This window comes from Centroberyx affinis, unplaced genomic scaffold (genome assembly GCF_046629955.1).
Source record: "Centroberyx affinis isolate AG114_WGS23_722 - 3 ecotype Tasmania unplaced genomic scaffold, CSIRO-AGI_Caff_v1 ptg001246l_1, whole genome shotgun sequence".
NCBI lineage: Eukaryota > Metazoa > Chordata > Actinopteri > Beryciformes > Berycidae > Centroberyx > Centroberyx affinis.
This window is the reverse complement of record NW_027279757.1, coordinates 35,230-61,399: the sequence shown is the minus strand read 5'-3', so window position 1 is coordinate 61,399 and position 26,170 is coordinate 35,230. Positions and strand designations below refer to the sequence as shown.

At 43.8% G+C, this 26,170-nt stretch overlaps 1 protein-coding gene across 2 annotated transcripts; it reads left to right on the top strand.

Moving 5' to 3' along the window:
• Positions 1-961: 961 nt before the first annotated feature.
• On the top strand, positions 962-24,738 carry ikzf2 (IKAROS family zinc finger 2). Of its 2 annotated transcripts, XM_071524902.1 has the most exons (8): positions 962-2,509; positions 4,532-4,578; positions 10,032-10,133; positions 12,951-13,139; positions 15,467-15,634; positions 20,608-20,745; positions 21,584-21,715; positions 23,114-24,738. In XM_071524902.1, exons 2-8 carry the CDS (start codon positions 4,545-4,547, stop codon positions 23,932-23,934), a joined length of 1,584 nt encoding a protein of 527 aa, XP_071381003.1. In that variant the 5' UTR covers positions 962-2,509; positions 4,532-4,544; the 3' UTR covers positions 23,935-24,738. The 2 variants fall into 2 exon arrangements, with proteins under 2 accessions (XP_071381003.1, XP_071381005.1); XM_071524904.1 differs by lacking the exons at positions 962-2,509; positions 4,532-4,578 and adding an exon at positions 5,591-5,721.
• Positions 24,739-26,170: the final 1,432 nt, after the last annotated feature.

The following is a 26,170-nucleotide window of genomic DNA, read 5'->3' as shown; positions in this document are numbered from 1 at the left end:
GTTGCTGAAATGTGCTATATAAATAAACTTGCCTTGCCTTGCCTTACTACTATAGCTATACTACTACTACTACTACTACTATCACTACTACTACCATTACTACTACTACTACTACTACTACTACTACTATAGCTATACTACTACTAGGGGCCTACTACTACTACTATCACTACTACTACCATTACTACTACTATAGCTATACTACTACTACTACTATCACTACTACTACCATTACTACTACTATAGCTATACTACTACTACTACTATCACTACTACTACCATTACTACTACTACTACTACTACTACTACTAGCCTACCATTACTACTACTGCTACTACTACTACTAGGCTACTACTACTACTACTACTACTAATAATAATAATAATAATAATACTAATAATAATTTGTAAGTTTGTTTATAGCTCATCTTAGTTATAGAAAATACAAATAAAATAGGCTAGGCTATATCCAATCACAAGGAAAATTATCTTTTGCCACAAATTTGCCAATAATCCCTAACGAAAAATAACTACAGTAATACACTGCAATTCTCCAGTAGGTACTAGCCTACAATCTATTTTATAAGGAAACTATACAAAAACATAGGCTACTTTAAATCCCTACACGAATATAATAGGAGATGAAAAAATACCATTAAGGTCACTATAAACTCACTATGCAAATACCTATAGCAATATTATGGTGATATTTTTTTCTTTCGTTGCAGGAATCTAACCCGACTGCAGCCTTAGAAACAAGAAGCCCCCCTGAACTGCTGTAACCTAATCGATCGCCGAGCAGAGAGGCAGGCGGACCGGGTCCACGCTCTGTGATCCGTTTCTCTGTGTCAGACCAACTTCCCAGAATAGCAACTCGGGCGGCTGGTCTGCTGCTCTGCTCTGCTTTGGAGGAGATGGAAGAGGAAGTCAATGGTGGATTTAACAACTGTTGCTTTTGCTGCCGCCGCCGCCGCCGCTGCTGCGAAACCAAACTACTGCAGACAGCCCGCTCTGCATGGCGCGTGTCGGGCTACATAGAATGAAGTCTATTCCTCACCGAGACACCCAGTCTGGAGCAATGTGCAACTTCACGGGATTACAGAAACTCCTGCGTGTTTAAGGTAAATTTAAAAAGAGAGAGAGAGAGAGAGAGGGAGAAATACAACGTGCGAGCTGCCTGTATTGAGTAACAATTCCGCCGCTGCTCTCTATTGTAGCCATTCATTATCATCCGACTGTAAATACAGACGCTCAGAGGCTGCTGGAGGCGCATGTCTGCAGCGACGGAAGACAAGGAGCGCCTGTCTGGTTAAATGGAAAGCCAGACGGGCTCTGCTGTAGACTGCGGTGATCGGATAACCTGTTGAATTGCAGCTGTCATTCAGCGCCTTGCCGGGGCACACAGTAGCCTACAGCCGGCAAAAATCAATTAACACTAGAAATGCCACTGCCTTGCCCCCAGTAATAACACGCTGGCTGCCGGGCTGAGCAGCTGGTGGTTATTCACAAGGATGGGGAGTGGAGGGTAAAGGCACCTGACACCCAGTTAACCCATTTTTTTTATTTTTATTTTTGAATTGTTTACGCATATAGGAAGTGGTTTCAAAGTGGTGTAAATTAAACGAGAACAGGGTCTTTAAGTTAACAATTTTCTGAAAATATTTGATGATAATTCATTTTTCTTAAAATATTGTTGGCTGTGGTGCCTTTGGGTGATCATACAGTCGTTTTATTAAGGCCTACTACTACATCGCTAGTTATTCCCATTGGCAGCAGCAGCAGGTAAAACACATGAAGTCTTGCTGGTCCTACATCATGAGTTAGGCCTCCATCTCCACTCAGTAGCTGTTCAACATTACCTGCCCACGGTTTTCCAATCCCGTGCTTGTTGAAAATAGCTTGGCTGCTCCCTGCCTCTTTGGCTAATTCCTTAGGAACCGGTGGATCCAGTTTGATCCATCCCTCTCTCTCTCTCTCTCTCTCTCTCTCTCTCTCTCTCTCTTTCCTTTCCTTTACCAACTTGTCGAGTCTTTTCCCCCTTTTGGTCTGCTACTGTGAAGTGCGTGGCGTAAGACGCGAGCAAGCAGCCGCCCAAAAACTTTTATTTCTTATCAAACGCCACACGGCTGAGGCGAACGTGTAGGGCTTGATGGGAAAGTGTCGGCGTCGCGCGTGAGGTGGAAAAGTTGACGGACGCGCACAGAGGAGGCGACGACGCACCATCAGTCACCTGGAGGATAGATGCGCTCCTCCTAAACTTTCCTCTGGGTTTGTGAACCTGCTCGGGTCACTGATCAGCGAGGATATTGCTCCCATTTGGCTCTTACTGAAGCAGGACTGACTTGAGAAATTCATTCTCTCCCATTCATTAATGAGAGATCATTGGGCCTAATAAGGTTATTTTGACATTTTGCATTTTTAAAGGGAGGTGGAGACAAGTTATCCCCCCCTCCCCCCCTCCTTGACGCAGATCACCAACTAAAGCAGTTGCACAGGGGAGACACTTGAAGGTAATTAAATCAATCAACTTTTTTTTCTTGCATGTTTGCTTTCCTTCTTGCTTGTTTTGCTTCACACTGAAACGTTGTGTTATTCTGGTTATTAAAAAGTCTAGGATTAGCCTGTACAGCACTCAAACCAAATGGTTTTCACGCTTGCTAAAGGGGCCAGAGTTTCCCCCATGTAGCTACAGATGGATGCTCATTCAAGAGCCTGGGTTATTTTTAAAGCTGTAATCTGCTGTCACAGAGAATTGCTATTAGAAAATAGTTGAATCCAAACAAACTATGTGAATGAGGATTTGGGGCATTCTGTCAATTGCTGTCGGCCCTGTAAGATGTTTCACTGTTAAAAGAAAAGTTTCTTCAAAGAGCCTTTTCGTCAAACTAACTTCATGGACAAACCTTCATTATGTTCGTTGTGTGATGTGACTGTGTATTTAACCTCAGTATTACAACTCTGTGATAATTGTAGGGTAATGACGTGCTACAGTAAATCAGATCAATTGTTTTGCACCTAGTGCTTTAGAAATAATTCTGGACACAGGAATAAATCCTCTACACAAGCATATTAGTGGGTCAATAGATAGAATCGTGCACCCACACACTTCAGCTTGCAAATCATGCTCGGCCATAAATGCTCTTTGTCTTGGATTTTGAAAATTAGCATTTCAGATTCCTCAAAGGATGTCCCTTCAGCGCTTTCTAAAGGTTCTTTCAAGAACCAGCACAGCAATGGGATTCTGTGAGGAACCCTAATGGCCTTAGAGGGACGTTATCAACATGCCCTTGTGCTGTATGAGGTTTATCATGAATGTGTAGAGAAGGGCTTGTGTCAGACTTTAATCCTTGCAGACAGCTGTTTCATTTCATTTCAAAATTGTTCATTTTATGTCACAATTAAACACTCATATGTGCACGTGCACTTTAGCAGGTGATTTCCACCGACAGCCCAGTCTGCACAGTCATACGTGAGCTGCTGCTATCTCTTTGCCTAGAGTAAACCTCTTATTAAGTCCAATTAGCTCATTGTCTGACTGCTTGTCTGTCTGCTTGTCCTTAAAATTGAACTTGCAAGTAGGCTGCATGATAAGTCTGAGACCAATTTTGCATGAAATGTCTAAATGGGACTTTTAATGATTTCACTTTTTAAGCATTAACGCCATTATATTGTCATCCTTGTTAGTGGATGTCAGTCTAATAATATACAATTTTACTTGAAGTTGAATTACCAAAAAAAAAAAATCATAATGCATTTCTGTTTTGAATGGGAACTTTATGGCATAAGTAAAATCAAAAGCAAATATGCGAAGCAGTAATGATGTTACAAATTGGTAGAGGCTTATTTTTAAGACTCTTGTAATGTGTTCACTGTCCTATAAATAGTACATAAATAGCATATATTTATATATATCTAACTTTCACATATGTATATACTGTGTATTTGGTATTATAGCAAAAAGACAGCATGTTCACATTCTTTATTTAAAAAAGTGTAATCTGATGTAAGCAAACTTTACAATCGATGGAAGATAGCACGTCCCAAGCAGTGGGTCATTTAATTTTCACTATGTAGTATTTTTTTCAGAGGACCTGAAACTATAACATGGCTGTTCACATGTTTAAAATAGCCTGTAGTCTGTAGAGTAGCTGGTGATATATACTCGCTACTTCTCTAATTAGCAAAATGTGCAGGCCAGTGACTCTGTTGTGAAGCACTTCCGGACACGGAGACACCTCGTATCTAAAGCTGTTTAGAGCTTCTGTAGCCAACTTAACGACATTTCACCTGAATCTGTGAACTGATGATCAAATTCACAGGTTAACGGTGTCCGTGTGAATACTAGATCATTGCTCGAAAAGATTGTTGCATGCTTTTTAATTTGAGAAATGGCTATGGCTGAACAGCTTCTGCAATATGCGAGCAGCGCTTTCAAAATTGCAGCTGACCTTGAGGCGCGATAAAGAGAAAACTAGGAACCATGTGTGCAAAATGTGTAAAGTGACAGTGATGTTTGTGTTTGGTCTCTGCAGCGCTCCCAAAGCGATGGAAACGAAGGCCCCGGATGGCTACTGTGCTAGTAAGTCCTCTCATCTCTCATACATTCAGTGCAAATACACTCTTCTTGACCCATACTCGACCGTGTGAATGGAGGGATTAAAATGCAACTGTGTCCTAAAGAGGACATGCATAACCCAAGGATAGATGTGTGTATGCGTGTGTGTGTGTGTGTGTGTTGTAGGCTAACTTGTTCACTGTCTCAGCTATTGTTGGCAGTCGCCATACTTGGAGAAGGTGCTGCTATCTGTACGATAAGCACCGCAATCACATTATGTAACAGACAATTTCTGATTGCATTTTGTTTTTTGACGCGCTGATGACGATTCCTGTGTCGTGTGTGTGCATGTGTGTGTGTGTGTGTGTGTGTGTGTGTGTGTGTGTGTGTGTGAGGGGTGGATGAACGGAGGCGAGCACAAGACGAGGAACATCATCTCTTAAATATAGTACTGAAAGTTGTTTTGACGCTCAGCATTTCTGTGCGATGGTGATCCAAACAAATGCTTTTTTTTTTTTTTTGCAATCACAAGACTATAAACATTTCAAGGGATTTTCCCCTAGGGTTAGGGTTAGCGCAGCCCTTTTCCTGTTCACCCCTTAAAGGTAGAGAGAACGGTGCATTAGCGACATCCTGTCGAACGCAGCAGATACTGGATAGGCGCATTGTGGTGCTCCATTGCCCTTTGCTTGGTTTCCTTTGGGCAGGTCTCTCGAAGATCTTCCCCTGCCCTCCTTGCGTCTCGCCTGTGTGCGCTCACATCTGAAAACAGGTAACTTGTTGTTGATGACATCAGCGGGGACTTTTAGGTCTCCATTGGGGGTTTGTGCCGGTAGGAACACTTGGCAGGCGGGGGTAAGGGTGGCGGTGGAAGAAGAGATGGAGGCTGCTCCTCTCCCGGTCCGTCTGTGGGCCGTTTGTGAGATGAGAGCGTTGGAACAAGTAATAGGTTTGTTCCGTTAGCGCGGTGTTGCGGAAAAAACACGCGCCGCCGTGGACTGCAGCAGCTTTGACCCTCATGCAGATGTCGGCGTCACAGAAGTCCCGCTTTTTTTTTGCTTGATGTGCTGCCCTGCTGGTTCGCTCCGGAGAGGAATTGCCTGTAAGATTCCGATTGTGTTCCTTTACAAGCCATCAGACGGCGGAAACGTTGCCTTGCCAACTAAGGTTTGTGTTGCACTGCCAATTTTGCTCTACTTGTACATGTACTGCAACATTAATGAAGGACCTTCTTCCGTGGCTGCTGCTGTACTAATGCAGGACACATACCGGATCCAGGACTTAATCTAGTGGCCAGAATTCACTATAGACTCTTCGCTGATTTCAGTATTTTCGCTGATTTCAATGATATAGTTGTATTTAAAAACGCACAAAAGTCAAAGGAGGTGGATCTCCATCTGGATCTGCACTAATAGATAGGTAGTCAGCACTTTTGCAAGGGTGTGCACAACAGCACAGGCTATAGCTGTTCTTTCCAAATGCCAGCAGAGAGTTGAACGCTAGCCAGAGAAAGAGAGAGAGATCTCCTCCTGCAATATAGCAGGCTTCACCAAAGATTTCTTATCTGCAGAGATGGTCTGTACCAGCTGCTCAATGGTACTTCCCTCGACTGCTGGTCATCCCCCAACACACACACACACACACACACACACACACACACACACACACTTGCACACACACACACACACACACACAGAATCCCTCAGCTGGAACATATTGATGCATTCTACAGCTTGGCAACTCCCAATAAGTGCTGCTGAACACTTTTGGGATAATGTGGAAATGTAGGAATGGCATAATAGCATGATTTAATATTTCTATGCCTCACTTTACACCTGTTAAACATATTACTGACACTCACACCAGAATCCTATACCATAGTTCTCATAGTAAGTGAATGTTTGTCTGCTGTCTGTTTCTTTGCTGCTGTGTTGGTGTGTGTGTGTGGGTGAGTGAATGTGTGTGTGTGTGTTTGCGTGTTTAGGAAGGTTGAGGGTTTGACAGGAAAAACCAGATCCCACACTATGTGTATCCAACAAGCCAGAACTGAGGGCTTTGTCACCCAGGGAAAGAATCTTGTTCACTTCCTTCCAGCTCTTGTTCTGCATTTGTGTTAAGACAGATTTTTTTTTCTGTGCATCCCATTCAGTTCTGCTGTCACAAACAGGCAGCTGCAGCTTCACCTTCAATTTAGATTTTTTTTTGTCATACCATATTGTTCCAGACTCTTGAACACTGTTATGAATATATATATATATTTTTTTTCCTGAGAGGATGGCGTTTTGGAGATGCAACGCATTCATATGGCGTCAGCGATTAACTCAGCGATTATTTCACCTACAAGTTCTCTTCTATTTTTGTTATGTGTACGCATTTGTTCCTTTCCATTTGCCTGTGCATTGAATTATCCCAATTTGGTGTATTACTCAAAAAGTCTTTCCCCAGTCAAGCCTCCGCTGCTTGCTATCCTGATCTTACTGTTCATACAGGATTGACTCAGCAAATGCGGGGCACCAACGCCAAGCAAAGCTCAGATTCTGACTGTGTGTGTGTCTGTGTTTGTGTGTTTGTCTGTCTCTGTGTCTGTTTGTGTGCTTGTGTGCATTTCCAACCTTATTCTCCAAGTACATACAATATTGGCCAAATACTTTTGTTTTTTTTGTTTTTTTGCAAACATCAAAAATCAGACATGAAAAAACTTCACATGGTGAACATCTTAAGATCTGAATGTCAGAGGATTGACAGTTGAGCATGTGTGGGAATGCATACCATTCACTTGCTGTATGAGTGTATTTGACCATTATAAGCAACCATCAGACATAACGCAACTGCGTCTTCTTCCTTTCATTATTTTCTTCATTTTGATTGCCAGTGATAATACATGTTCAAACACTTGATGACAAAGTCTATCCTTGAAGTCTTTCTTCATGAATTCAAAAGATATTGACCACATTGTACTTTTCCATTGTCCTAAGTGACACCTTATTTCTATGCAGCTTGAACCTTTAATCCCCTTAAACACCCCAGCAACATTCAGACCCATATTCACAATATTCAAAGCAATTTGCCTTGATCTTTTCATTCTTTCTGACGATATCGCAGTGTTAAAAGCTTTGATGGAAGGTTCTGGTTTTAGTATCTCAACCCGGACGACACCAGACCATGAGCTTACTGGTGCTCCGGCCCTGTCACAGCGCTGCTAGGCAGCTGTCAGCGTCTGCTACAGTAATGGAAAATCCTTCATGACAAATCTGGGCCACTCCTGTCTCCAGGACAGCGCTGCCAAGGGATAGCCAGCGTCGGTCACCTGAGATTTCCTCCAACCCCGACGCGTGCAACCCGAGCCCGGGCCCAGGGATTGTGTCATGGACCACGTCTCCCAGCATGCCTCACTCAGCGGGGCCACCACAACAATGGAACAATGCCACCGAAAAGCTTGTCACACTAAGTGGAGCTCTCACAGCGGGGGGAGATCTGACACAGATTTCCTTTTCATCTACGAGGAATAGTGGCAGACATGTTAAGCGCGGACAAATTGTGACAAGGCTTCACTTAAAGATGTTCCACATCACACGCGCAGGACAGTCCTTTGATTTCCCAGCTAAAGCCATTACTACTGTACCTCCGTTCTAGACGCATTAGGCATTCTGGCGTCATCATCTCAGGTGCTTTCCAGCTCTTCTCAGTTGTCGGCGGCGCTTGAGGAAAATCTTCAGCGGCGTTGGCGGTGAGCGGCGGCAGAGCTCGCTGTGGCTCCTAAGGGATCTGACACCTGGGTCAGCGGGGGTGTGCGCCTGTTGCCACTGCATTGTTCCAGTGACCCCGATGGGGCCGGGGTGTAACGGGATAAGGGATTGGGTAGCTCTCCCTCCGAGTGGACACAGGGCTATCCATGGCCCGGGTTCTGTACAGACCGCTGAGAGGACGCAATCCGATCCGCATCCGCTGGACATTAGGATCCCATAGGTGCATGAGGCCAGTTTAGCCAGCGGCCTATAGTGTGACCTCCATAGTTGACCATTCAGGCTAGGTCCGGAGGGAGATCTGAGAGGGATGGTTTCACCTTTTCTTAACGTGGAAAAGAAAGAGCGTGTACAAAGCTATATCATGTGGAGTGTTTGCTTAGCTAGACATCTGTTTTCCTTCTGTACACTTTCCCTAGTTAAGAAATGGTAGTTTCCCCTACAGTTGAATAGATGGGGTGGGTCACCCCAATAAATATGTAATTCAGTCCCTTGTTTCAAGCGCAGTTTTTAGAAGGAAAATGTGAGGAAACAATATCACCATCACCGCTTGTATATCTGACCTGCACTCGTTAGGTCCTGCTGTGTTTGGATCCCTCCGGTGCTGTTTCGACTGGGCTTGCAATGCAGTTTTATCTTCTTTGCACGTTTAATTTATTCATTTAAGTGTTCAATAATGCTTTTTTGGTAGATGAATTCTTTATTTAAAGGCCAAAAGTATCCCAGAGTTTCTTGTGCTATTGCGTAGGTGGTTGATGCAAACTAGAGAAATATTCCTTAAATAAACCACCATTGCAGCCCCGAGATGACGGTGCTATCTGTAGCATACAAACAATAAATCATGAACACATTGCTTTTGAGATCATTATCGTAAACAAATGAGACCATTGCCGAGAAGATTGGCAGCCTCTGCCGGACTCTACATGCATTTTACATTGTGTTCCACCCGGTCGGGTTTGGCGGGAAATCTGCTGGATCGCTTTGTGGCAGAAAGAGAGATTACTAGACTAGAGATTACAGAAAGAGAGATTATTAGACAGGGTCAGGGGACAAGTAGCAACATTATATTTGCGGCAGGAAGCAGGAAGGGGTTTATGGGAAATGCGGTCTTACTTTTGAGAAACACCAGCAAAAACAATTTCACTGGTGTGAGACAGAGGCAACCAATCGCTCCACTATTGCCTTATTTGGCTAATATACCAAGATATCACAATTATTTTGACAATGATATATTAATGCTTAAAAATTCTACACGTCTAACCTTAAACCATTTCCAGCTTCCATATTATCTGTGGAATTTCTTTGTATATTTCAATGTTTCACACCTCTGATGGACCCCAGTATTAGGTGTAGTGAGTGTACTTGTGTGTACGTGTGTGTGCGTGTGTGTTTGTGTCTATCCCTCTCTGTCTTTGGCTTTATAAAGGTATATAACCTGTACAATACTTCTTAGGTCAGCTATGGAGCATATGATCACTGTCAGATGAAAACCTCACATCTCCAAAATGTCAAATTTTCAGGAACCCAAAGGAAATTCAGCCTTGTTTCTAGCTTGACAACCATGCATTTTTTAGTTCATCCAACTGGATTTTTAAATGAAATCCTTCCATTGAAATTAAGACAATGAAAATCACCAAAATTGGACTGATTGAGGTTTTTCCACATGGCAGCAGCGGTGTTTGTGCTATGCTGTACAGTGCAGTGAACGTTGCTGTGTTGCTGTCTGTCTCCCAGGTAACGGCCAGTGCTCTCCCAGGAAGGAGAACTCGAGAATGCTGGCGGACCTGTCGACACCCAACGGATTGACAGCACCTCAGGGTCCTAATTCCCCTTGTGGTGAGTGCTCGATTAATAGAAACACACTCATGTGGAAGGGCTTGCAAAACCACACACACACACAGATAAAGGTCACTCAAAGCAAGTTAAGTTGGATTAGACTGATATATTGGGACTTTTATAAAAAATCTGATATTGTCCAGTCAGTGTACAAGAGAGAGTTTCCTCCCTGACTGCAGCTAGTGAATATGATTTTATTATTATTTTTATATCAGGTGTCTGACCAGAGAAATCATTCCAGTGTGGTGTGAGAGCGTTGTGGTCAAAAACATTAAGGGTGTCAGTCTGTAAAATGTGAAACGCATTTTTATTTCCTTCATTTAATTGTTCAGTATTGTTTTGTGTAAATTAAATCTTCATTTAAAGGCCTAATGTTTCCCACGGTTCCCATCCCATTGAATAAGGTGCCTTAAGGAGCTGTTAACCCACTAAAAGAGTTTCATTAGTCTGGGTTTCAGTAGAGAATTTTAGTGTTCCATGATGGTAAAATTCGAGGGAAAACATTGAATAGTTGTCATTTTTGGGGAATTTTTCAGGGATGAAAAGGATCACATTTAAAGATACTGAATATCAAATAGAAAACAATTGGCAGCTTCAATGCAAAAATATCAGTATTGCTTCAAAAACCCATTTCAGTTGAACCCTGAAACACACACACACTCCCAGGGTAACATTGTACAACTGTCATTTATCATGGCAATTGCCGAGGACAAATAGTTTCTACAGTTTCTATGGTGAGAGCCTCTGCAGAAACGTGTCGCTGTACCATCCTGCCCCTCGTCAGGAGTGTCGGTTTGCTTCCTTTCCCTCTGTTCAGCTGATGTCTCGGATTAGCTTCAGCCGCGTCACCGTGAAGCGGCGAAGTGAGAAAAGGGGAAACTGAGTGAGAAAAGGGAGCCGAGTGAGAAAAAAAAGGGAAGCTCGTCTCCCTGCAGCTCACAGAGACGCGGGGGGGGGGGGTATTGGGCCGAGCTGGGCTCCGGTGCGGCGGGGCGGTTACTCTCCCCGCCGATAAGAGCTGTTGTCATCCTGCAGGTTGCCTAACACACGTTTGCTTTCTGAGGTTTTGTTACAAAAGATGGGGCCGCGTCTTCTGATGAAAATAAGCACGGGGCGGTGTCAAATTTCCGCGGCAAACTCTTGAACTCGCGAGCTCGGGAAAACACACTGTACATCAATAGTCGTGGTATTGTGTGCTCTTGTCTGGTATAAATATACAGTAGGAGGGTAGAGTTACACCCTTTGGCCTCGGTGACAGTTTGGGTGATAAGATAGACACGGTATACAATGTCCTCTTTTGAACCATACGTTGCTTTTAGTGACCTTTAACCCTGAATTTATGTAAATTATGGGAAACGCGGGGGAAATACGCTGCCGCTGCATCTCTCCCCTGTTTTCAGTGTGGCTGTTGTCGCAGCAACCGCTTTAAGTTCAACCTCGTCTGACCACTCTATTTGTACCTCTCCTGGAGGAGACAGATAAAAAAAAATGTAAAGAGCTGAATAGCGAGGATGTTCAAGTATGCTCCGTGTTGCCAGGATACAGCTTCAGAAGACAAGGCTTGATCGTTATGTGGTTATTGGGAGACAAACTCCTTCGGCGTACTGCGGCACGGGGGAACAAACCGGCTTAAGAATGCTGCCCCTGATGGTCTTTGCAGAGGAAATGGTCCCTTCTTCTTTCTAAATGGGAGTGTTTTAAGTCTTTCGCAGACAAACTGGGTGTTAAGTGAATGGGAGCCTCGAAGCCCGAGGGGACAGGGGATGGATGCGGGTAGATGGCAGGCTTTGGTGAAACAATCACACACGCTCACCCTGTGATTACTGCTCAAAACAGGATTGTCAGGATGGGTTAGACTCACCTGGACAGTGTGTGGAGATTTCAACTGCAGAATATTTTGGCAAACTCCTTAAAAACTTAAAAAAAAATTGTACGTGTGCATTGTGGCTGATTAACAATCAAAGTGGCACCAGACTGGAGGAATATGCATCTTGGTGTAGGTGGGTGTGTGTCCAGTAGGTATGTGCATTTTTCCACTCTGTATTTATTTCTGTGTAAATGGGAGTGTGTATTCCTAATGCCTGATGACTGATAACCAGAGACTGCAGGTGGTGAATTCTTTCCCGCCTCTACCACCCACACACCCACACACACACACACACACACACACACACACACTCTCTCACCCTCGTCATCCATCCTCCACTCATCCAGCCGGTCTCCCAGTCAGGTGTTAAGCCACAGGGCCTCTGACACGCCCCTCCTCCCCAGGGAGAGAGAGACAATCAGGAACCAGACCAGCCTGTTTCTGTCTCTCTCTCTCTCTCTCTCTCTCTGTGTCTCTCTCTCTCTCTCTCTCTCTCTCTCTCTCCCCCTCTCTCTCGGTGTTGGATGCCCTAGGATGCCCACTTCACACGCTTATTCTAATCGCGTTATGTCACACAGGTAACCTAGTCCATCCCGGGCCAAACCCAAGTTCATCCCAGGCCAATCCAGTCCATCCCAAGGCCAACCAAATCTCAGGTCATTTCATGCCAACCCAGTCCATCCCAAGCTAATTCAGTCAACCCGCTCCGTTCCTAGGCCAACCCAGTTCATCCTAGGCCAACACAGTCCATTTCAAGTCAACCCAGGCTAACTCAGTCCATCCCTGTCCGAGCCAGTTTATCCCAATGGTTACTGTATAGAGGCGATACATGGTAGTACATTTCACATGCATACGACAGATATGATTAGCACTCCCATAAAGCCTGCATCATCTACAGTAGACAATGTAAGTTCAGCATCTGAGGTTTGCCTTGTTTTTTTCCGTAACAGAACCCAGAATTAAGCAGGAGGAAGAAACGGGAGAGGAGGCCGAAACCAGAAGCACGGCAGCGGAGGACATGGGCCAAAGTGGGGAGGAAGGACTGGGACCGGAGGAACCCATGACCGACAGTCCAAACAACCTGCAGGACGGCTTATCTGGGCCAGACGCAGCTGATGGGGGAAATCGACAACCGAACGGTACCCAGTTTGAGTATTATACTGTATTTCCAAAAGCCTAGACAGACGCGTACTATTGTGTAGTATGTGACAATTTTTGCCTGAGCGTCTATGCGCGTCGACGATCCATAAAGGATTTCATACGATATGATTTCATACTTTCAGATGAGCTTTAAGATTGAAACCAGGGCGTCGTGTATGTTTATCCCGTGTCTCGAGTGAGTCAGAAATCGTTTTGTTTTCTTCGACAGTGGGTGTGGAGCGCTTTCTGCTGTTTGTTCAAAAGACAATAGCTTCGTACTTGGAATCATTATCAGGGAAAAAAATATCCCTGGAATCCCCCGCAACCTGTTCCCAAGCCCTGTCGACTGACGCCACGGCTGCTCCGGCCGCCACCGCGTCAGGATCCTGTTTCTCTTTTCCAAACGGCCGCAGATCAAAAGATTTGCAGAATACAGTAGTTGCGCGTGAGGCAAACAAGAGTTCCCAAGAAACCAAAAACAACTGCGATGATAGGGAAGTCTTCGATGAAATGGTCACAAGGTGTACCTTTGTTGATCATTGATAATCCCACAAGCTTTACCTATGCCTCATAATCAATTCAGTGAAGTTCAGTTCACTTCAGTTGAATTAAGTATATTTCAGGTCATTCATTCAGTCATTGTCTTTACCCACTTGTTCCATTGTAGGGTCACAGCATACGCTGGGCAGAAGGAAAGGGCGAACATATAGACAGTCACACTCCCATTCATATCTATGGGCAAGTTAGAGTCTCCACCTGACTTGCATGTCTTTGAAATTCAGTTCAAATCAGTTCAGTTCAGTTCAGTTTAGTTTAGTTTAGTTTAGTTTAGTTTAGTTTAGTTTAGTTTAGTTTAGTTTAGTTCAGTTCAGTTCAGTTCAGTTCAAATCAGTTCAGTTAAATTCAGTTTAGTTCAGTTCAGTTCAGTTCAGTTCAGTTCAAATGAGTTCAATTAAATTCAGTTCAATTCAATTCAATTCAATTCAGTTCAGTTCAGTTCAGTTCAGTTCAGTTCAGTTCAGTTCAGTTCAATTCAGTTCAGTTCAGTTCAGTTCAGTTCAGTTCAGTTTAGTTTAGTTTAGTTTAGTTTAGTTTAGTTTAGTTTAGTTTAGTTTAGTTTAGTTTAGTTTAGTTTAGTTTAGTTTAGTTTAGTTTAGTTCAGTTCAGTTCAGTTCAATTAAACTCAGTTCAGTTCAGTTCAATGTAATTCAGTTGAGTGCAATTCAATTAAATTCAGTGCAATGCAATTCAGTTTCATTGAATTAAGTTCAGTTTAGTTCAGTTCAGTTCGGTTCAGTTCAGTTCAGTCCACTTACTTCTGGTAATCCTGGCATAACTAACTTTTGAGAGTGAACATGGCTAACTCGCTTCTTAGTGCACCACATGACTATGGGCTGGTTAGGAATGGAGGCACACCAGTTACTGTGTGGTGAGAGACTGTACACACACACACACACACACACACACACACACACACACACACACACAAAGAAACACCAAGGGTGGTGTGCTACAAGGATGGAGATGTGACACCGCAACATCGCCACACGTCAGCCAGCAGCAGTTATAAATGTTATCAGTGGGGTTTAGGTCAACATAAAACAACGTGACTGCACAGCCTGAAGTGTAGCTCAGCAACAGCATGGCACCGCTTCATTCACTGACTGAAAACATCCTCTTTGAACATCTCCAAATAAGGGTTTTTCAGTGTCGCATCAATACTGTACCTGATTGTAGTTTGATTTTAATCTTTTTCAATAACTGTAACGGTAAAAATGGCTGAAACGGTTCCTACTGAAGCTTTACATTTAACAATTATTTTGTTTATACTACAGAACGTGGGTGTAGGAAAAGTCATGGAGGGTGAGATATTTCATTTTTGAAAATTCAAAACAGCTGCCAGTGAAATATAAATAGAAAGCCTTTATTATCATTGTACAGAATACAACAAAATTAGGAGCGCTACTCCTGATCAGTGCAATAAAAGACACAGGGAACAAAACAGAAACAAAACAAAACAACCTCAGCAAACAAACATCCACAGCCAACAACACAGGTTCTAAAATAATAAGTAAAAATAAATAAATACAATGTAATTTTGCACTAGAATAAGTGTACTTGCTGCACTAGAATAAATGTAATTGTTGCACTAGTATGAAGTTGGATGGCGTTTCTTGGCGTTTCTAGTGTCGTGTCATGCGGGGTGACGACGTCAGCTGTCAGTTACAGAAAAATAAATGTTAAATCAACCCCTGTTCTTTCGCAGGGCTGTTGGGGCTTTCTTCCGAATCGTCCCTCACGACTTCCTGTGTCTGCCTCTTTTCAGGTGAGAGGCCGTTCCACTGCAGCCAGTGCGGCGTCTCGTTCACCCAGAAGGGAAACCTGCTGCGGCACATCAAGCTGCACACGGGCGAGAAACCCTTCAAATGTCCCTTCTGCAACTACGCCTGCCGCCGGCGTGACGCCCTCACCGGCCACTTGCGTACTCATGCAGGTCAGACTCTCTTCTTCTTCTCCTCCTCCTCCTCCTCATCTTCCCTCATCCACTTCAGTCAACAACAATGGAGAGTCGATTCCTTTCATCATCAGGCACTTCAGAGATAAATACTCTCTCATGACGTGAATGCAGTCTGGGCAGTGTTTCCCACAGAATTCAAAAGTATTTGTCGTGCTAGGTGGGTTGGCAACGGGGGGTATTCTCTTATATTAGTCAATAGATAGGCTAATATCAATAAAGGATCCTATTACCTGGATGGCTGAAAAAATATCTAATGTACTCCCTTTTAAATAGTTCCATTTGTCAAACAAATAACTAACCTGTATATATCTAAAGTACTTTGTGTCAAAGATAACATAACTTCAAAATATAAACAGTGCTACACTGTTCTGTTTGTTGCTTGCTTTTGTCTACAAGGTGAAAAATAGAAATGAGAAATCTGCCCCTCTGCCCTGCTACATCTCTCTGTGCTGTCAGTCTCACCTGTATCTTTACATCGTTAAATTACTAGCCTTTGACATTATTATCTACTCTGTTTTACTGCTCAGCTCCTCTGGTCCAGACTGTCCCTGCTCCTCCTCAGGACGAGTCCTCTTCCTTGTTTGAAAATATTTTTCAGTATTAATCTGGATTGAGGGAGCAAACATTCAGAGTCAGAGTTAAAAAGTTAATATTAACGTTATCAGTCCACTCAGTGGATACTGACTAGCAACTAGGCTATACAGCGTGCTAATCTCAGAAACTCAGCTGTATTCCGAGTAACGTTAACTGTTAGTTCTTCTTTTCGAGAATTCAGTCGGCCAAAAAAAAATATCCCTCACGCGTGTGCAGTGGGAGGCGAACAGACGGGTCCGGTGAGAGAGCTACTGAGTGAGAGAGAGAGAGAGAGAGACCGAGACCGAGCAACAGAGAGAGAGAGGGGGAGCAACAGAGAGAGCAAGCGAGAGAGAGAGAGAGAGAGAGAGCAAGAGATCGTGTGGAGCAATTAGGGGCTGAGTGAATCAATGTGCTACACGCAGTTCTACGATTTAATAGTGAAAAAAAAAGAAAATTTGTGGCGGTCAGTGCTGATATTGTGGCGGCCCGCCACAAAGTTTTCTATGTGTGGGAAACCCTGGAGGGGTAGAGCGAGGGGAGATTGTCCACTAGTTAATCAATCGCGGATGGCGTCGTTCTCTCGGACGGATAAAAAAATAAATATAAAAAATGCTAAAATGGGTCGCTAAATATACTTTGGCGGCTGTTACAGTAATATACCTGGGCGGCCTAAAGTCTATGTGTGGGAAACACTGCTGGGTGTCCCCATGACGCTCTTAGCGCTAAAATTGTCTTTGTAGTGTTTCCCATGCATAGATTTATTCCTAGAGGCACAACACCCAGATACTGTATATATATCAGACAGACCCACTGCTGATATATTAACATGTAACATGGTAGTAGTGCTTCTTGTGCTGTATGTACACACTCTCTTCTACTGCCAGGCGTACTTCACTACCACAAATAACCTAGAAACCTTGAAACCACGCTTTGTTCCTTTTTAAATCAATGATGTCAGTGCTAAAATGCCCTTTGGGAAGCCAAACCCTGTTCCTATTAAAATGACAGCATACAGCCAGAAGTATGAAGTTGTTTTTTTTTACTCCAGCCAGTTTTCAAGATACTATCTACAGGCTACGGTTTCACCCCCATAATGTTCTCCTGAGATATTAATTAAAAAGGCTTTTGCATGAATAGATTGAATCGATTGCTTGTGTGAACGGCGCGTCTGCTTAGAGCTAGCAGAGCTATTGTAGCCACAGTAGCCACACGTGCCTTTAGCTGACTCTTCTGTCTCATATTATTGGATAGATGCAGCGCTGGGTGTTTTTTTTTAGAGTGTGTTGTCTCTGTGAGAGCTTTGTGGTTAGGTACCAAGGACACGCTGTTCCTTGACTCAGTTGCTTGACTCGCTCAGGAGGAAACTCTCTGTGTCTATTGAGAGACACTCGGGGAGCGCTGGCTGTCTCTCTTAACTGTAACCCACTTTCCTATCAGAGAGGATGTGCTCTCCTCTCCCTTTTGCACCTTTGAAATCAGGGTCAGACAATACCGATGTTTCTGCGTGTGATGCCCCCACGGGGGGTTACACACGCACAGCCCTCTTTGTAGGTGGAGGGGCCGTGCGCATGTGTGCGTTTGCGCGAGCAGTTGTGTGCTTTGCATGTGTGTGATCTCTGTCTGCCTCAGTTGTTCCTCAGATGGCTCTTTGTTGTAGGAGTGCAGCATCTGTTGCGTCTCTTGGTATCTGTTTCTCCACATCTGTCTTCCATGATCAGCCGTGACCTTTTTCCTATTTTCACTTCCTTTTTTTTTTTTTTGCCAGATTAACTTCGTATGTCACCCCCCGCTTTTTTGCACTAAAAGCATATGAGCAGTAAGTCGCCCTCCCTCTGCCCACCTGAGTCAGGCAGGGAGGAATGTGAGGAATTTGTGGTACGGGGGAGTCGGGCCGTCGTGACGCTCCCCATACGTAAAAAGAACCTGCGCCTCGGTCTCCCCGGTGCTGCAAACCTGGCGACCCTGGCCTGGTGCCCTGCCAAACAGGTGCAGCGGCGAAAGAGGGAAGTAAGGCGTGGAAAGAGAAGTAAGGCATGGAAAAAGACGATAAGAGAAGAGAGAGAGAGATGCGGCAGAAGAGTGACAGAGCAAAAGGCTGTTGCGTTTTACCGCCATCCTTAACACACAGGTTGCACATTTCACTGGAAGAAAACAGTAGCTGATTGGTGAAATGATAATGTCAGATAGGCTAGGTGTTATCTGAGAGGAAAGGATTGCACGTTGTGTAAGATAGAGAGTATACAGTAGAGCAAGTTCCCGTTTATTAGCCAAATGCAAGCAGTCAAGTGAGTCTGAGTGCACACCGTGGACCATTTGCATGAATAAGAATAGCAGCTGAAAGTTGGATTCTTCAGCTCCATCCAACATCTGCACAAGGTCATGTGTGGGTGGTCTGGTAAATAAGAAAAAGTAATGAAGTCTGTGCCAGTATGTGTGTGTGTGTGTGTGTGTGTGCGCGCGTGTGTGTGCGTGTGTGTGTGGAAGTGAGTCACAGGGAGAGGGAGTGATATCTGATTGAATATAAATAATGTAAATTGTTGCCACTGTTTTAGTTTCATGGCTGGAAAGCAACAAAGCAAATGATTCCCAACATGACGTTTCATTGCAAAGTTACTCTTTCATTACCCAGAATGAATATTACTGCGATGACCCGTGCTAGTACTCCGCCTACCCGCAAAAGAAATAGAAATATTGAAACCCTTTGTCATAACCATTAGCTTTGTCATCTATTCATACTCAGAAAAATTATAATCAACCCTAGTTTCGGGTTCTGCTAATCCACTGTTATTCATAGACCACAAGAATACTGAATGGCAGATACAGCAGATAACCTATTATCATTCCATATGATTCACTCAAAAAGTGCTTGCTGATGGAAGATTACGTGACTGGCTACGTCATTCTGTGACAAGTGGGTTATATTTCGCTTGCACACATTAACACGAATGTAGTTTGTGTAGCGATGTAACGCAGGCAGCTAAAAGCATATGCAGCAGACATAATAACTTGTCTATGTTGTAGAATATGGAAGGAATATAGCAATATAGAAGCAAAATGTTTTTAAAATGTGCTTAAAATGTTTTTTTTTTCATGGGAGAAAAAGTACTTGTGTCTGTGTCTGTGTCTGTGTCTGTGTGTGTGTGTGTGTGTGTGTGTGTGTGTGTGTGTGTGTGTATTGCCGCCTCCACGCCTCAGACTGAAACGTGTTTGGTTTCTCTGTTCTCACAGCGACCGGAGCACTGCATCATCCACACAGCTTCTTCTAGTAATAGCCGCCACCATTACAGCAGTGAGCTTCTTACTACACTGCCTTGCTAATGACAGTGTCTGGGCCACATTGGTGTGCCGTGTGGCCTCCAGTTCACTCAGCGACTCCCTTTATGAGTCATTACATTCGTTTTGAGAACGCTCTACTACAGGAGTACAGACCTATTTCCTCAGCAGTGTCTGCCTGCATAGGGTTTTCACTTGAGTATGTTGCAGTGAAATTAGTGGTGAGGACGAGGATCGAATGGCGGCAAAAGCGGTGAAAACATTAAAAGCATCCGGTCCATTTATAACATTCAATGGCATGCTTTTATTAAGTGCAATTAGGAAATTGTCAAGGTCAGATTTCAGTGAAATCAAAGAAAACCATTTCAGTCATGGAGTAAGTTGTGCGTCAAAAAAAAAAAAAAAAAAAAAGGTGGGGGTGGGGTGAGTGAGTGGATAATGAAATTTGCCATAAATATGGTGTAGCACCAGTGACGTGCTTGAAAATTGTACATCAAGATCAAATTTTTCATAGGTTTTAATAATGACAAATGTGATTCATTGATTGATTGTTAGATTGATTGAATGATTGATTGATTCATCCATTTATCCATTAATCCATTGATTGGGTGCTCAAGCAACAAAGGTGGATGGAAGGATGGATGGGTTCATTGCCTGGCCGAGATGGATGTAAAAGCCATCCTCTGTTGATGGAATGGAGTGGAGTGGAATGGAAATGGCGCTATGAATCATGCTCCACCTCCATAGCCCTTTGACATTGGAGTTAGTTTCCTACCGCCAACATGGGATGCTGTCTGTGCCACAGCAGTGGGAGTTAGCTGTTAGTATGTTCCAGAGATCAAGGCCTTTTGAATTGCAGACTTTCTGGCGCAGCTATCTGTGTGTACGTCTGTCTGACAATGACTGTGTGGGATCCTCACACTAGTAGTGGAACAGCCATGATCTCAGAGGCTTGCTCTCGATTCGTTTGTAGTTTGTAGATAGTGTTTACTATACGCACTGTCTGAAGACTGTGGGAGGTTGCATCATCCCAGAGGACCATGCCCACTGTCTCTGAATGAAATTAATTGGCGTTCCCTTTAATGTCTTCTCACTTTTAGTTGGCAAACCACACAAGTGCAACTACTGTGGGCGGAGCTACAAGCAGCGCACATCATTGGAGGAGCATAAAGAGCGCTGCCATAGCTATCTGCAGAGCGTCGGCATGGATCCGGCCGTCAACACCGGCCCTCACCCAGGTAAATGGCTTTACTAAGAATGAAACCACGAGGACGATGCTGGTCTGATGGGGAACAGGAAATATAAAATTGTGTGATGAAATGCAGCAGCAGAGTTGGACCTCACCTCCAGAATGAATTCATCTCAAGAGTAGCTCAAGAGTAATCAGTCTACTCATGCAATATTAATTCATTAAAAAAAAAAAAAAAAACCTCAATGATTTGCTTTGTGCTTTCATTTGGTCCAGTATGGGAGTTCTCAGGTTTTAGCCTCCCTGAAATCCCCTCCTGTTCAGTTGCATATCAAAAAGCAGAAATGATATAAATAATATGCTAAAAAGAAGCAGCTGACAGGAGCTTAGAGGTCATCAACACAATTTATTTGACATTGAGGTACTTTGAGAAAATCTTTAATGTGCTCAATTACAATGAAAGTTAACTTCATTAACACAGGTTATTCAATTTATTTTATTAATTTATTAATTTGTCTGTTTGTTCATGTATGTGTGTACAATCTGTAATTTATGTTCAATTACTCAATTAATTAGGTAATTAATTCTTTCATTAATTCAACATTTTCATTTGAAAAATGGCTTAAAAGAAAAGTTTCTTTTGACAAAAAAAGGACAAGAAATGCTAAGCAAAGGTTATGGTTGAATTTCAAGCAGGGATTTGAGGGGTTAAAAAAAAGGAGTCGTGCTAACAGATAGATTCAAATTTTCTTTCGGTTTCCCCATTTGGAAAATAATATTATGTTCAATTTAGAAACCTAACTTTTGTACAATTTCCCATGATTTAACACCCAAATACATTTTCTCCGCCCCCTTTCTAACCCCCCTGCCCTCCTCAACCCTTCCAGGCGAGGTCCCTAAGGAGCCAAGGCCCATGGCAGAACCCAGCGCCATGGTCGCCTTCGATCGGCCGCCCGTCATCGAAAGGCTGCAGAGCAACGTGGGCAAGAGGAAGAGCACCATCCCGCAGAAGTTTGTGGGTGAGTAGATCAAGGCAGTTAACAGTGATCAGATAGAGGCAGATATCTACCTCAGTCACATACATGTATGAAGAACACCTTGATTTATTGCTTCAAGGTGTTTAGTTTGCCCTTTTTTTACATTCATTTTACATTTTACATTCAGCCAAGGGAGAAGACTTTTGTAGAATTGCATTCCAACAGAGAGCTTTGCCTTTCATAAAGCGAGTCAGTAGTCTGATGTGGTGCTGGAGGTTAAACATAATTTATTTGCAGAGGATTCAGTCTTTTCAGTGCTACTGTGCTACTAGGCCATTCAGAGTATTGTGACTATGGTATTTACCTCAACCTGAATCCGACCTTTACTTGTTCAGCCGTTTGCCAACCTCTGTGTGAAATAAAGATGTTGCTTGTCCAGGCAGAGGCAGACAAACCTGATACGTGATTGAGCAACTCTGACTTTAACAGTAGCTTCTCAGGAGGTTTAAAATGCACCAGTGACATTCACGTCATGCAATACACTTTGCTATGAATTTCACCTGCGTATGTTGTTCCTTCTTTCTTTCTGAAACTTAACTTCAGAACCATTTGTGTGAGTAATTTAAAATGCTACAATTTGTTTGCTTTTCCTTTCTTTTTCAAGGTTACATACAAACCTCTATTTTACAAAATAGTCCTGCCCTGTTTGTGAGTACAGATTAGATTTTTCTTTTTGTTGTTTTTTTTTTCGTCGAATAATTTTATTTACCACAGTATTAGAAAGAGAGGAAGAGATTGAGCAAGCAACAGTGAGCGGATGACAGATAGGCAAGGAAATGTTTTTCACTCTGTGGTTAGGTACACCTGTAACTTTGCCATTGCTCTTATCGAGAGAAAACAGCTCACCGCATCCCTGTTCTGGAGGGGTTAAACAGTGCACTCAGATGGATGGGGCTTTCCGCCCCATTAGACTTGCACACACTGCAGACCAAGTACAAAATGCAAAAAACAAGCTCCAAAATATTAACAAGATGTGCGTTTGATTGACTGGAATAGAGATTTTTGTGAAAACACCCATTCTCTTACCTGTTTCTCTATTTTGTTTGTATCTAAAACCAGTGTTCCCCACCACTCTTGCATCTAAATTTATTCTGTTTGGCCTTGTAAGGCCCATTCACATCTAGAACGTTCACTATAAAGATAGCTGTAATTAAAGAGATTTAAATCATTCTAAGTAACAGAATAGAACTAACAGAATGTCTGTGTTCCCACTACAATGATAACTATATAAACATCCAAAATGATAACCATATTTTTGTTTTATAGTTATCTTTATAGTTATCATTGTAGATGTGAATGGGCCTTTATGGTTTCAAATTGACATCATCTTGTCAAACCCATTCATTTCACTCAATCAAAGTGCTGCTCCTTGTCATGCAGGTGAGAAGGTGGCACGCTACAGCTACCCTGAGCTGGGCTACGAGATGGGCCTTAAGTACGAGAAGGAGGCCGAGCTGATGCAGGCCCACATGATGGACCAGGCCATCAACAATGCCATCACCTACCTGGGATCGGAAACCATCCGGCCCATGATCCACCATCCGGGTCTGCCATCCATGGCTGAGGTGGTGCCCATGGTCAACCCCCTCTTCCACCACGTCCTCCCCCTTGCCCAACGAATGGAGCGTCCGGGAGGCCGTGACGTCCTGCTGCCGCATCCGCCCCATCCGCCGCTGCCCCCCGATTTCCCCGGCCACCCCACCGCCAATGGCCCCATCGCCCTGGCAAGGCACGGCAAGCGGCAGCCCCATCCGGGCCGAGAGGAATCTCCCAGCAACAGCGGACTGGACTCGGCCGACTCGGCTCGCAGCAGCCCCCAGGATAGGCTGGGTTACCACGGGAACAACCCCCTTCCCCGCCCCAGGTCGCGAGCCAGTCCGGCGGTGGTCCACTCAGGTGACCAAGTGGCCGAGGCGCCCTCCGGCAGTGGGGCTAGATTGGCGCCAGGGGTGATGCGAGGGCCCGCGGAGAGGCCCGTGAGCCAGGATGGGGTGCGGGTGTTCGGACGGGAGGGCCGGGAGGTGCGGGCCTTCCAGTGCGACCACTGTCAGGTGCTCTTCCTGGACCATGTCATGTACACCATCCACATGGGTTGCCATGGTTACAGAGATCCACTGGAGTGCAACATCTGCGGTCACCGCAGCAAAGACCGCTATGAGTTCTCCTCTCATATAGTCCGTGGTGAGCACACCTTCCAGTAAGAGAGGCTGGGTAGGAAGAGAGGGAATGACAAAGAAGGGAAAGGAGCCATACTCTCAAATCTGTCCATATCCTCGGACCTCCAGGACTGCATGGTTGAATGGTGGGAACAGCAGAAGACAAAAGTGTAGCACAATCACTGACTTCTTTTTAAGCTACTTATGATTCTGAACAATTATATGAAGGTATGGGCCAAAGACACATTTTCTACATGTTTCTGGAAAGGAAGGAATGAAACGTTTTTTTTTCTCAAAATGTTCTTTGATTGTATAACTGAGCAGCTATCGGACTACTTCCAGTAGTTTTCCACTTTAGTCTTATTTGAAACTGTCTCCTCTTATCACTCCACTTGTCCCGTGACCATGCTTTTGAAGGGCCAGGGCAAGGTTAGGTGGGGTACACATAGTCGTGAATAAACGTTTTCACTCTTAATTGTGTTATGAATATATAAGAATATAAGTAAAGCACATACCCCCCCCCCCTGCATTGGATTAGATCAAATTTAGTTTTGACTTGCACCAGATAGATTATCATGATTTACATTGACGACAGAACTAAAGTATGAAGTATTCAAGTAGCCTCTAATTAAAGTAAATCTAATGTACTATCGTTGACCACTTATGAATTCAATAGCTGCGTGTTGCATATTGAATTTATATATTCAAATCAGTTTTGATCATCTATGTTTTTTAAACACTTAATTCATATTTCATATGGACACAGTCTACCCTGATGTAACGCTATTGAAGCAAACTAACCTAGTAGCAGTTGCATATTGCACAGGATCCATGCAGTTCAGTTCCAACACTGGACCAACACTCACTGACTTCCCTATGAGCAACGGTGTCTTACAGCTAAAGATTTGGTTGCCGCCATCTGTTACCATGCGTTCACGCTACAAGCAACTTGATGATGTCGTTCTGTTCTGACTGATTGTGGGCGGTGCGAGAAGCTCTGATTTTGAACGGGTAAATCATGTATTTTTTGCTGCTTTGGAATTGCCTTTCATAACGTTACATATACGTTTTGATGAGATCAATAGCTAGCTAGCAAGTACTAATCACATAGCATTAATTGAAAATGAACAGGGGGAAAAAATTACTTCAGCACTTACCATCTACCATCATAAAAGTTGTAGAGAACTGGGAAGCTTTGAATGGCTGGAATCAACTTCACGTCCTTTTGCACTTATTGTCCATGAAACCAAATCACATCGGTAGGAAAACAAGGGAGCATGCAAATCAAATGCTGTTGACAGCTGATGGCGGTGAAAGGTTCAGCCGTGGCCAACTTTTCTCAGTCGACAAGCTTGTTGAGCGTCCACACATCGGCCAAGTTCCCCTGGTCGCTCAGCTCTATAGGAGATGAATGTAGCCTACTTGAACACACAGGTTCCACCTCATAGTTTATTTAAAGCTGCACTAGGAAATTTCGCACATTGGCGGCCCGAAATGGCTGTGAGAAGTAACTGTTTGAATTTTGACGACTTCAAAACCAAGAAATCATGTAACATGTCAGTGACATAGTTATACCAAAGGAAACCAAAGGGACCAGAGAGGAAAAAGATCTAACGTTGGGTGAGTCCAGCTTTCTGTGGACAGAGCGCTCACTTGCTGATATTTAGGAGACTGTTTTGTATTTCACTGTTAAGTTTCGGTTCACCACTTTCTGTAAGCGGAGAAGATTTCCCGCTAGTGACTATACCTGATAGCAGAATTTTGTTTGGGCAAATAGGGCAAAAGCCCTCTCAATTGCAAGGCATGGGATGCTCTTCTCTGTTGCAGCCCCACTTTGGGCCATGACATAAAGCATAAAACTGTACAACGGGATAACAGGGTTTCTTGATGTGTACACATACCAGGCTGTGTGCGGCAGGAGTTTGTTACGTGTTGGTTTCCTGCTGTTGTATTATTAAGCCGCTTTTCCACCGCATGGTACCGGCTCAACTCGCCTCGACTTGACTCGACTCGACTCTACTCGCTTTTGGTAGTACCACTTGGTTTTCCACTGCAGATAGTACCCCCTCAATGTGCCCCTCCCCCACAACTGGTCGTCATAGCGACGGCGCGATGCCGCATGAAACTGCTGTGACGTCATCTTCAACGCGACACGCAGCAACAATGGAGGATATCAAAGGGATGGTGTTCTTGTACTTTTCCCTACATTGTTGGAATGTCCTTTGGTAGCCGTGTGCGGCCAACAGTTGACTTCTTTGTAGACCTTCTCGTTACGCGTCGC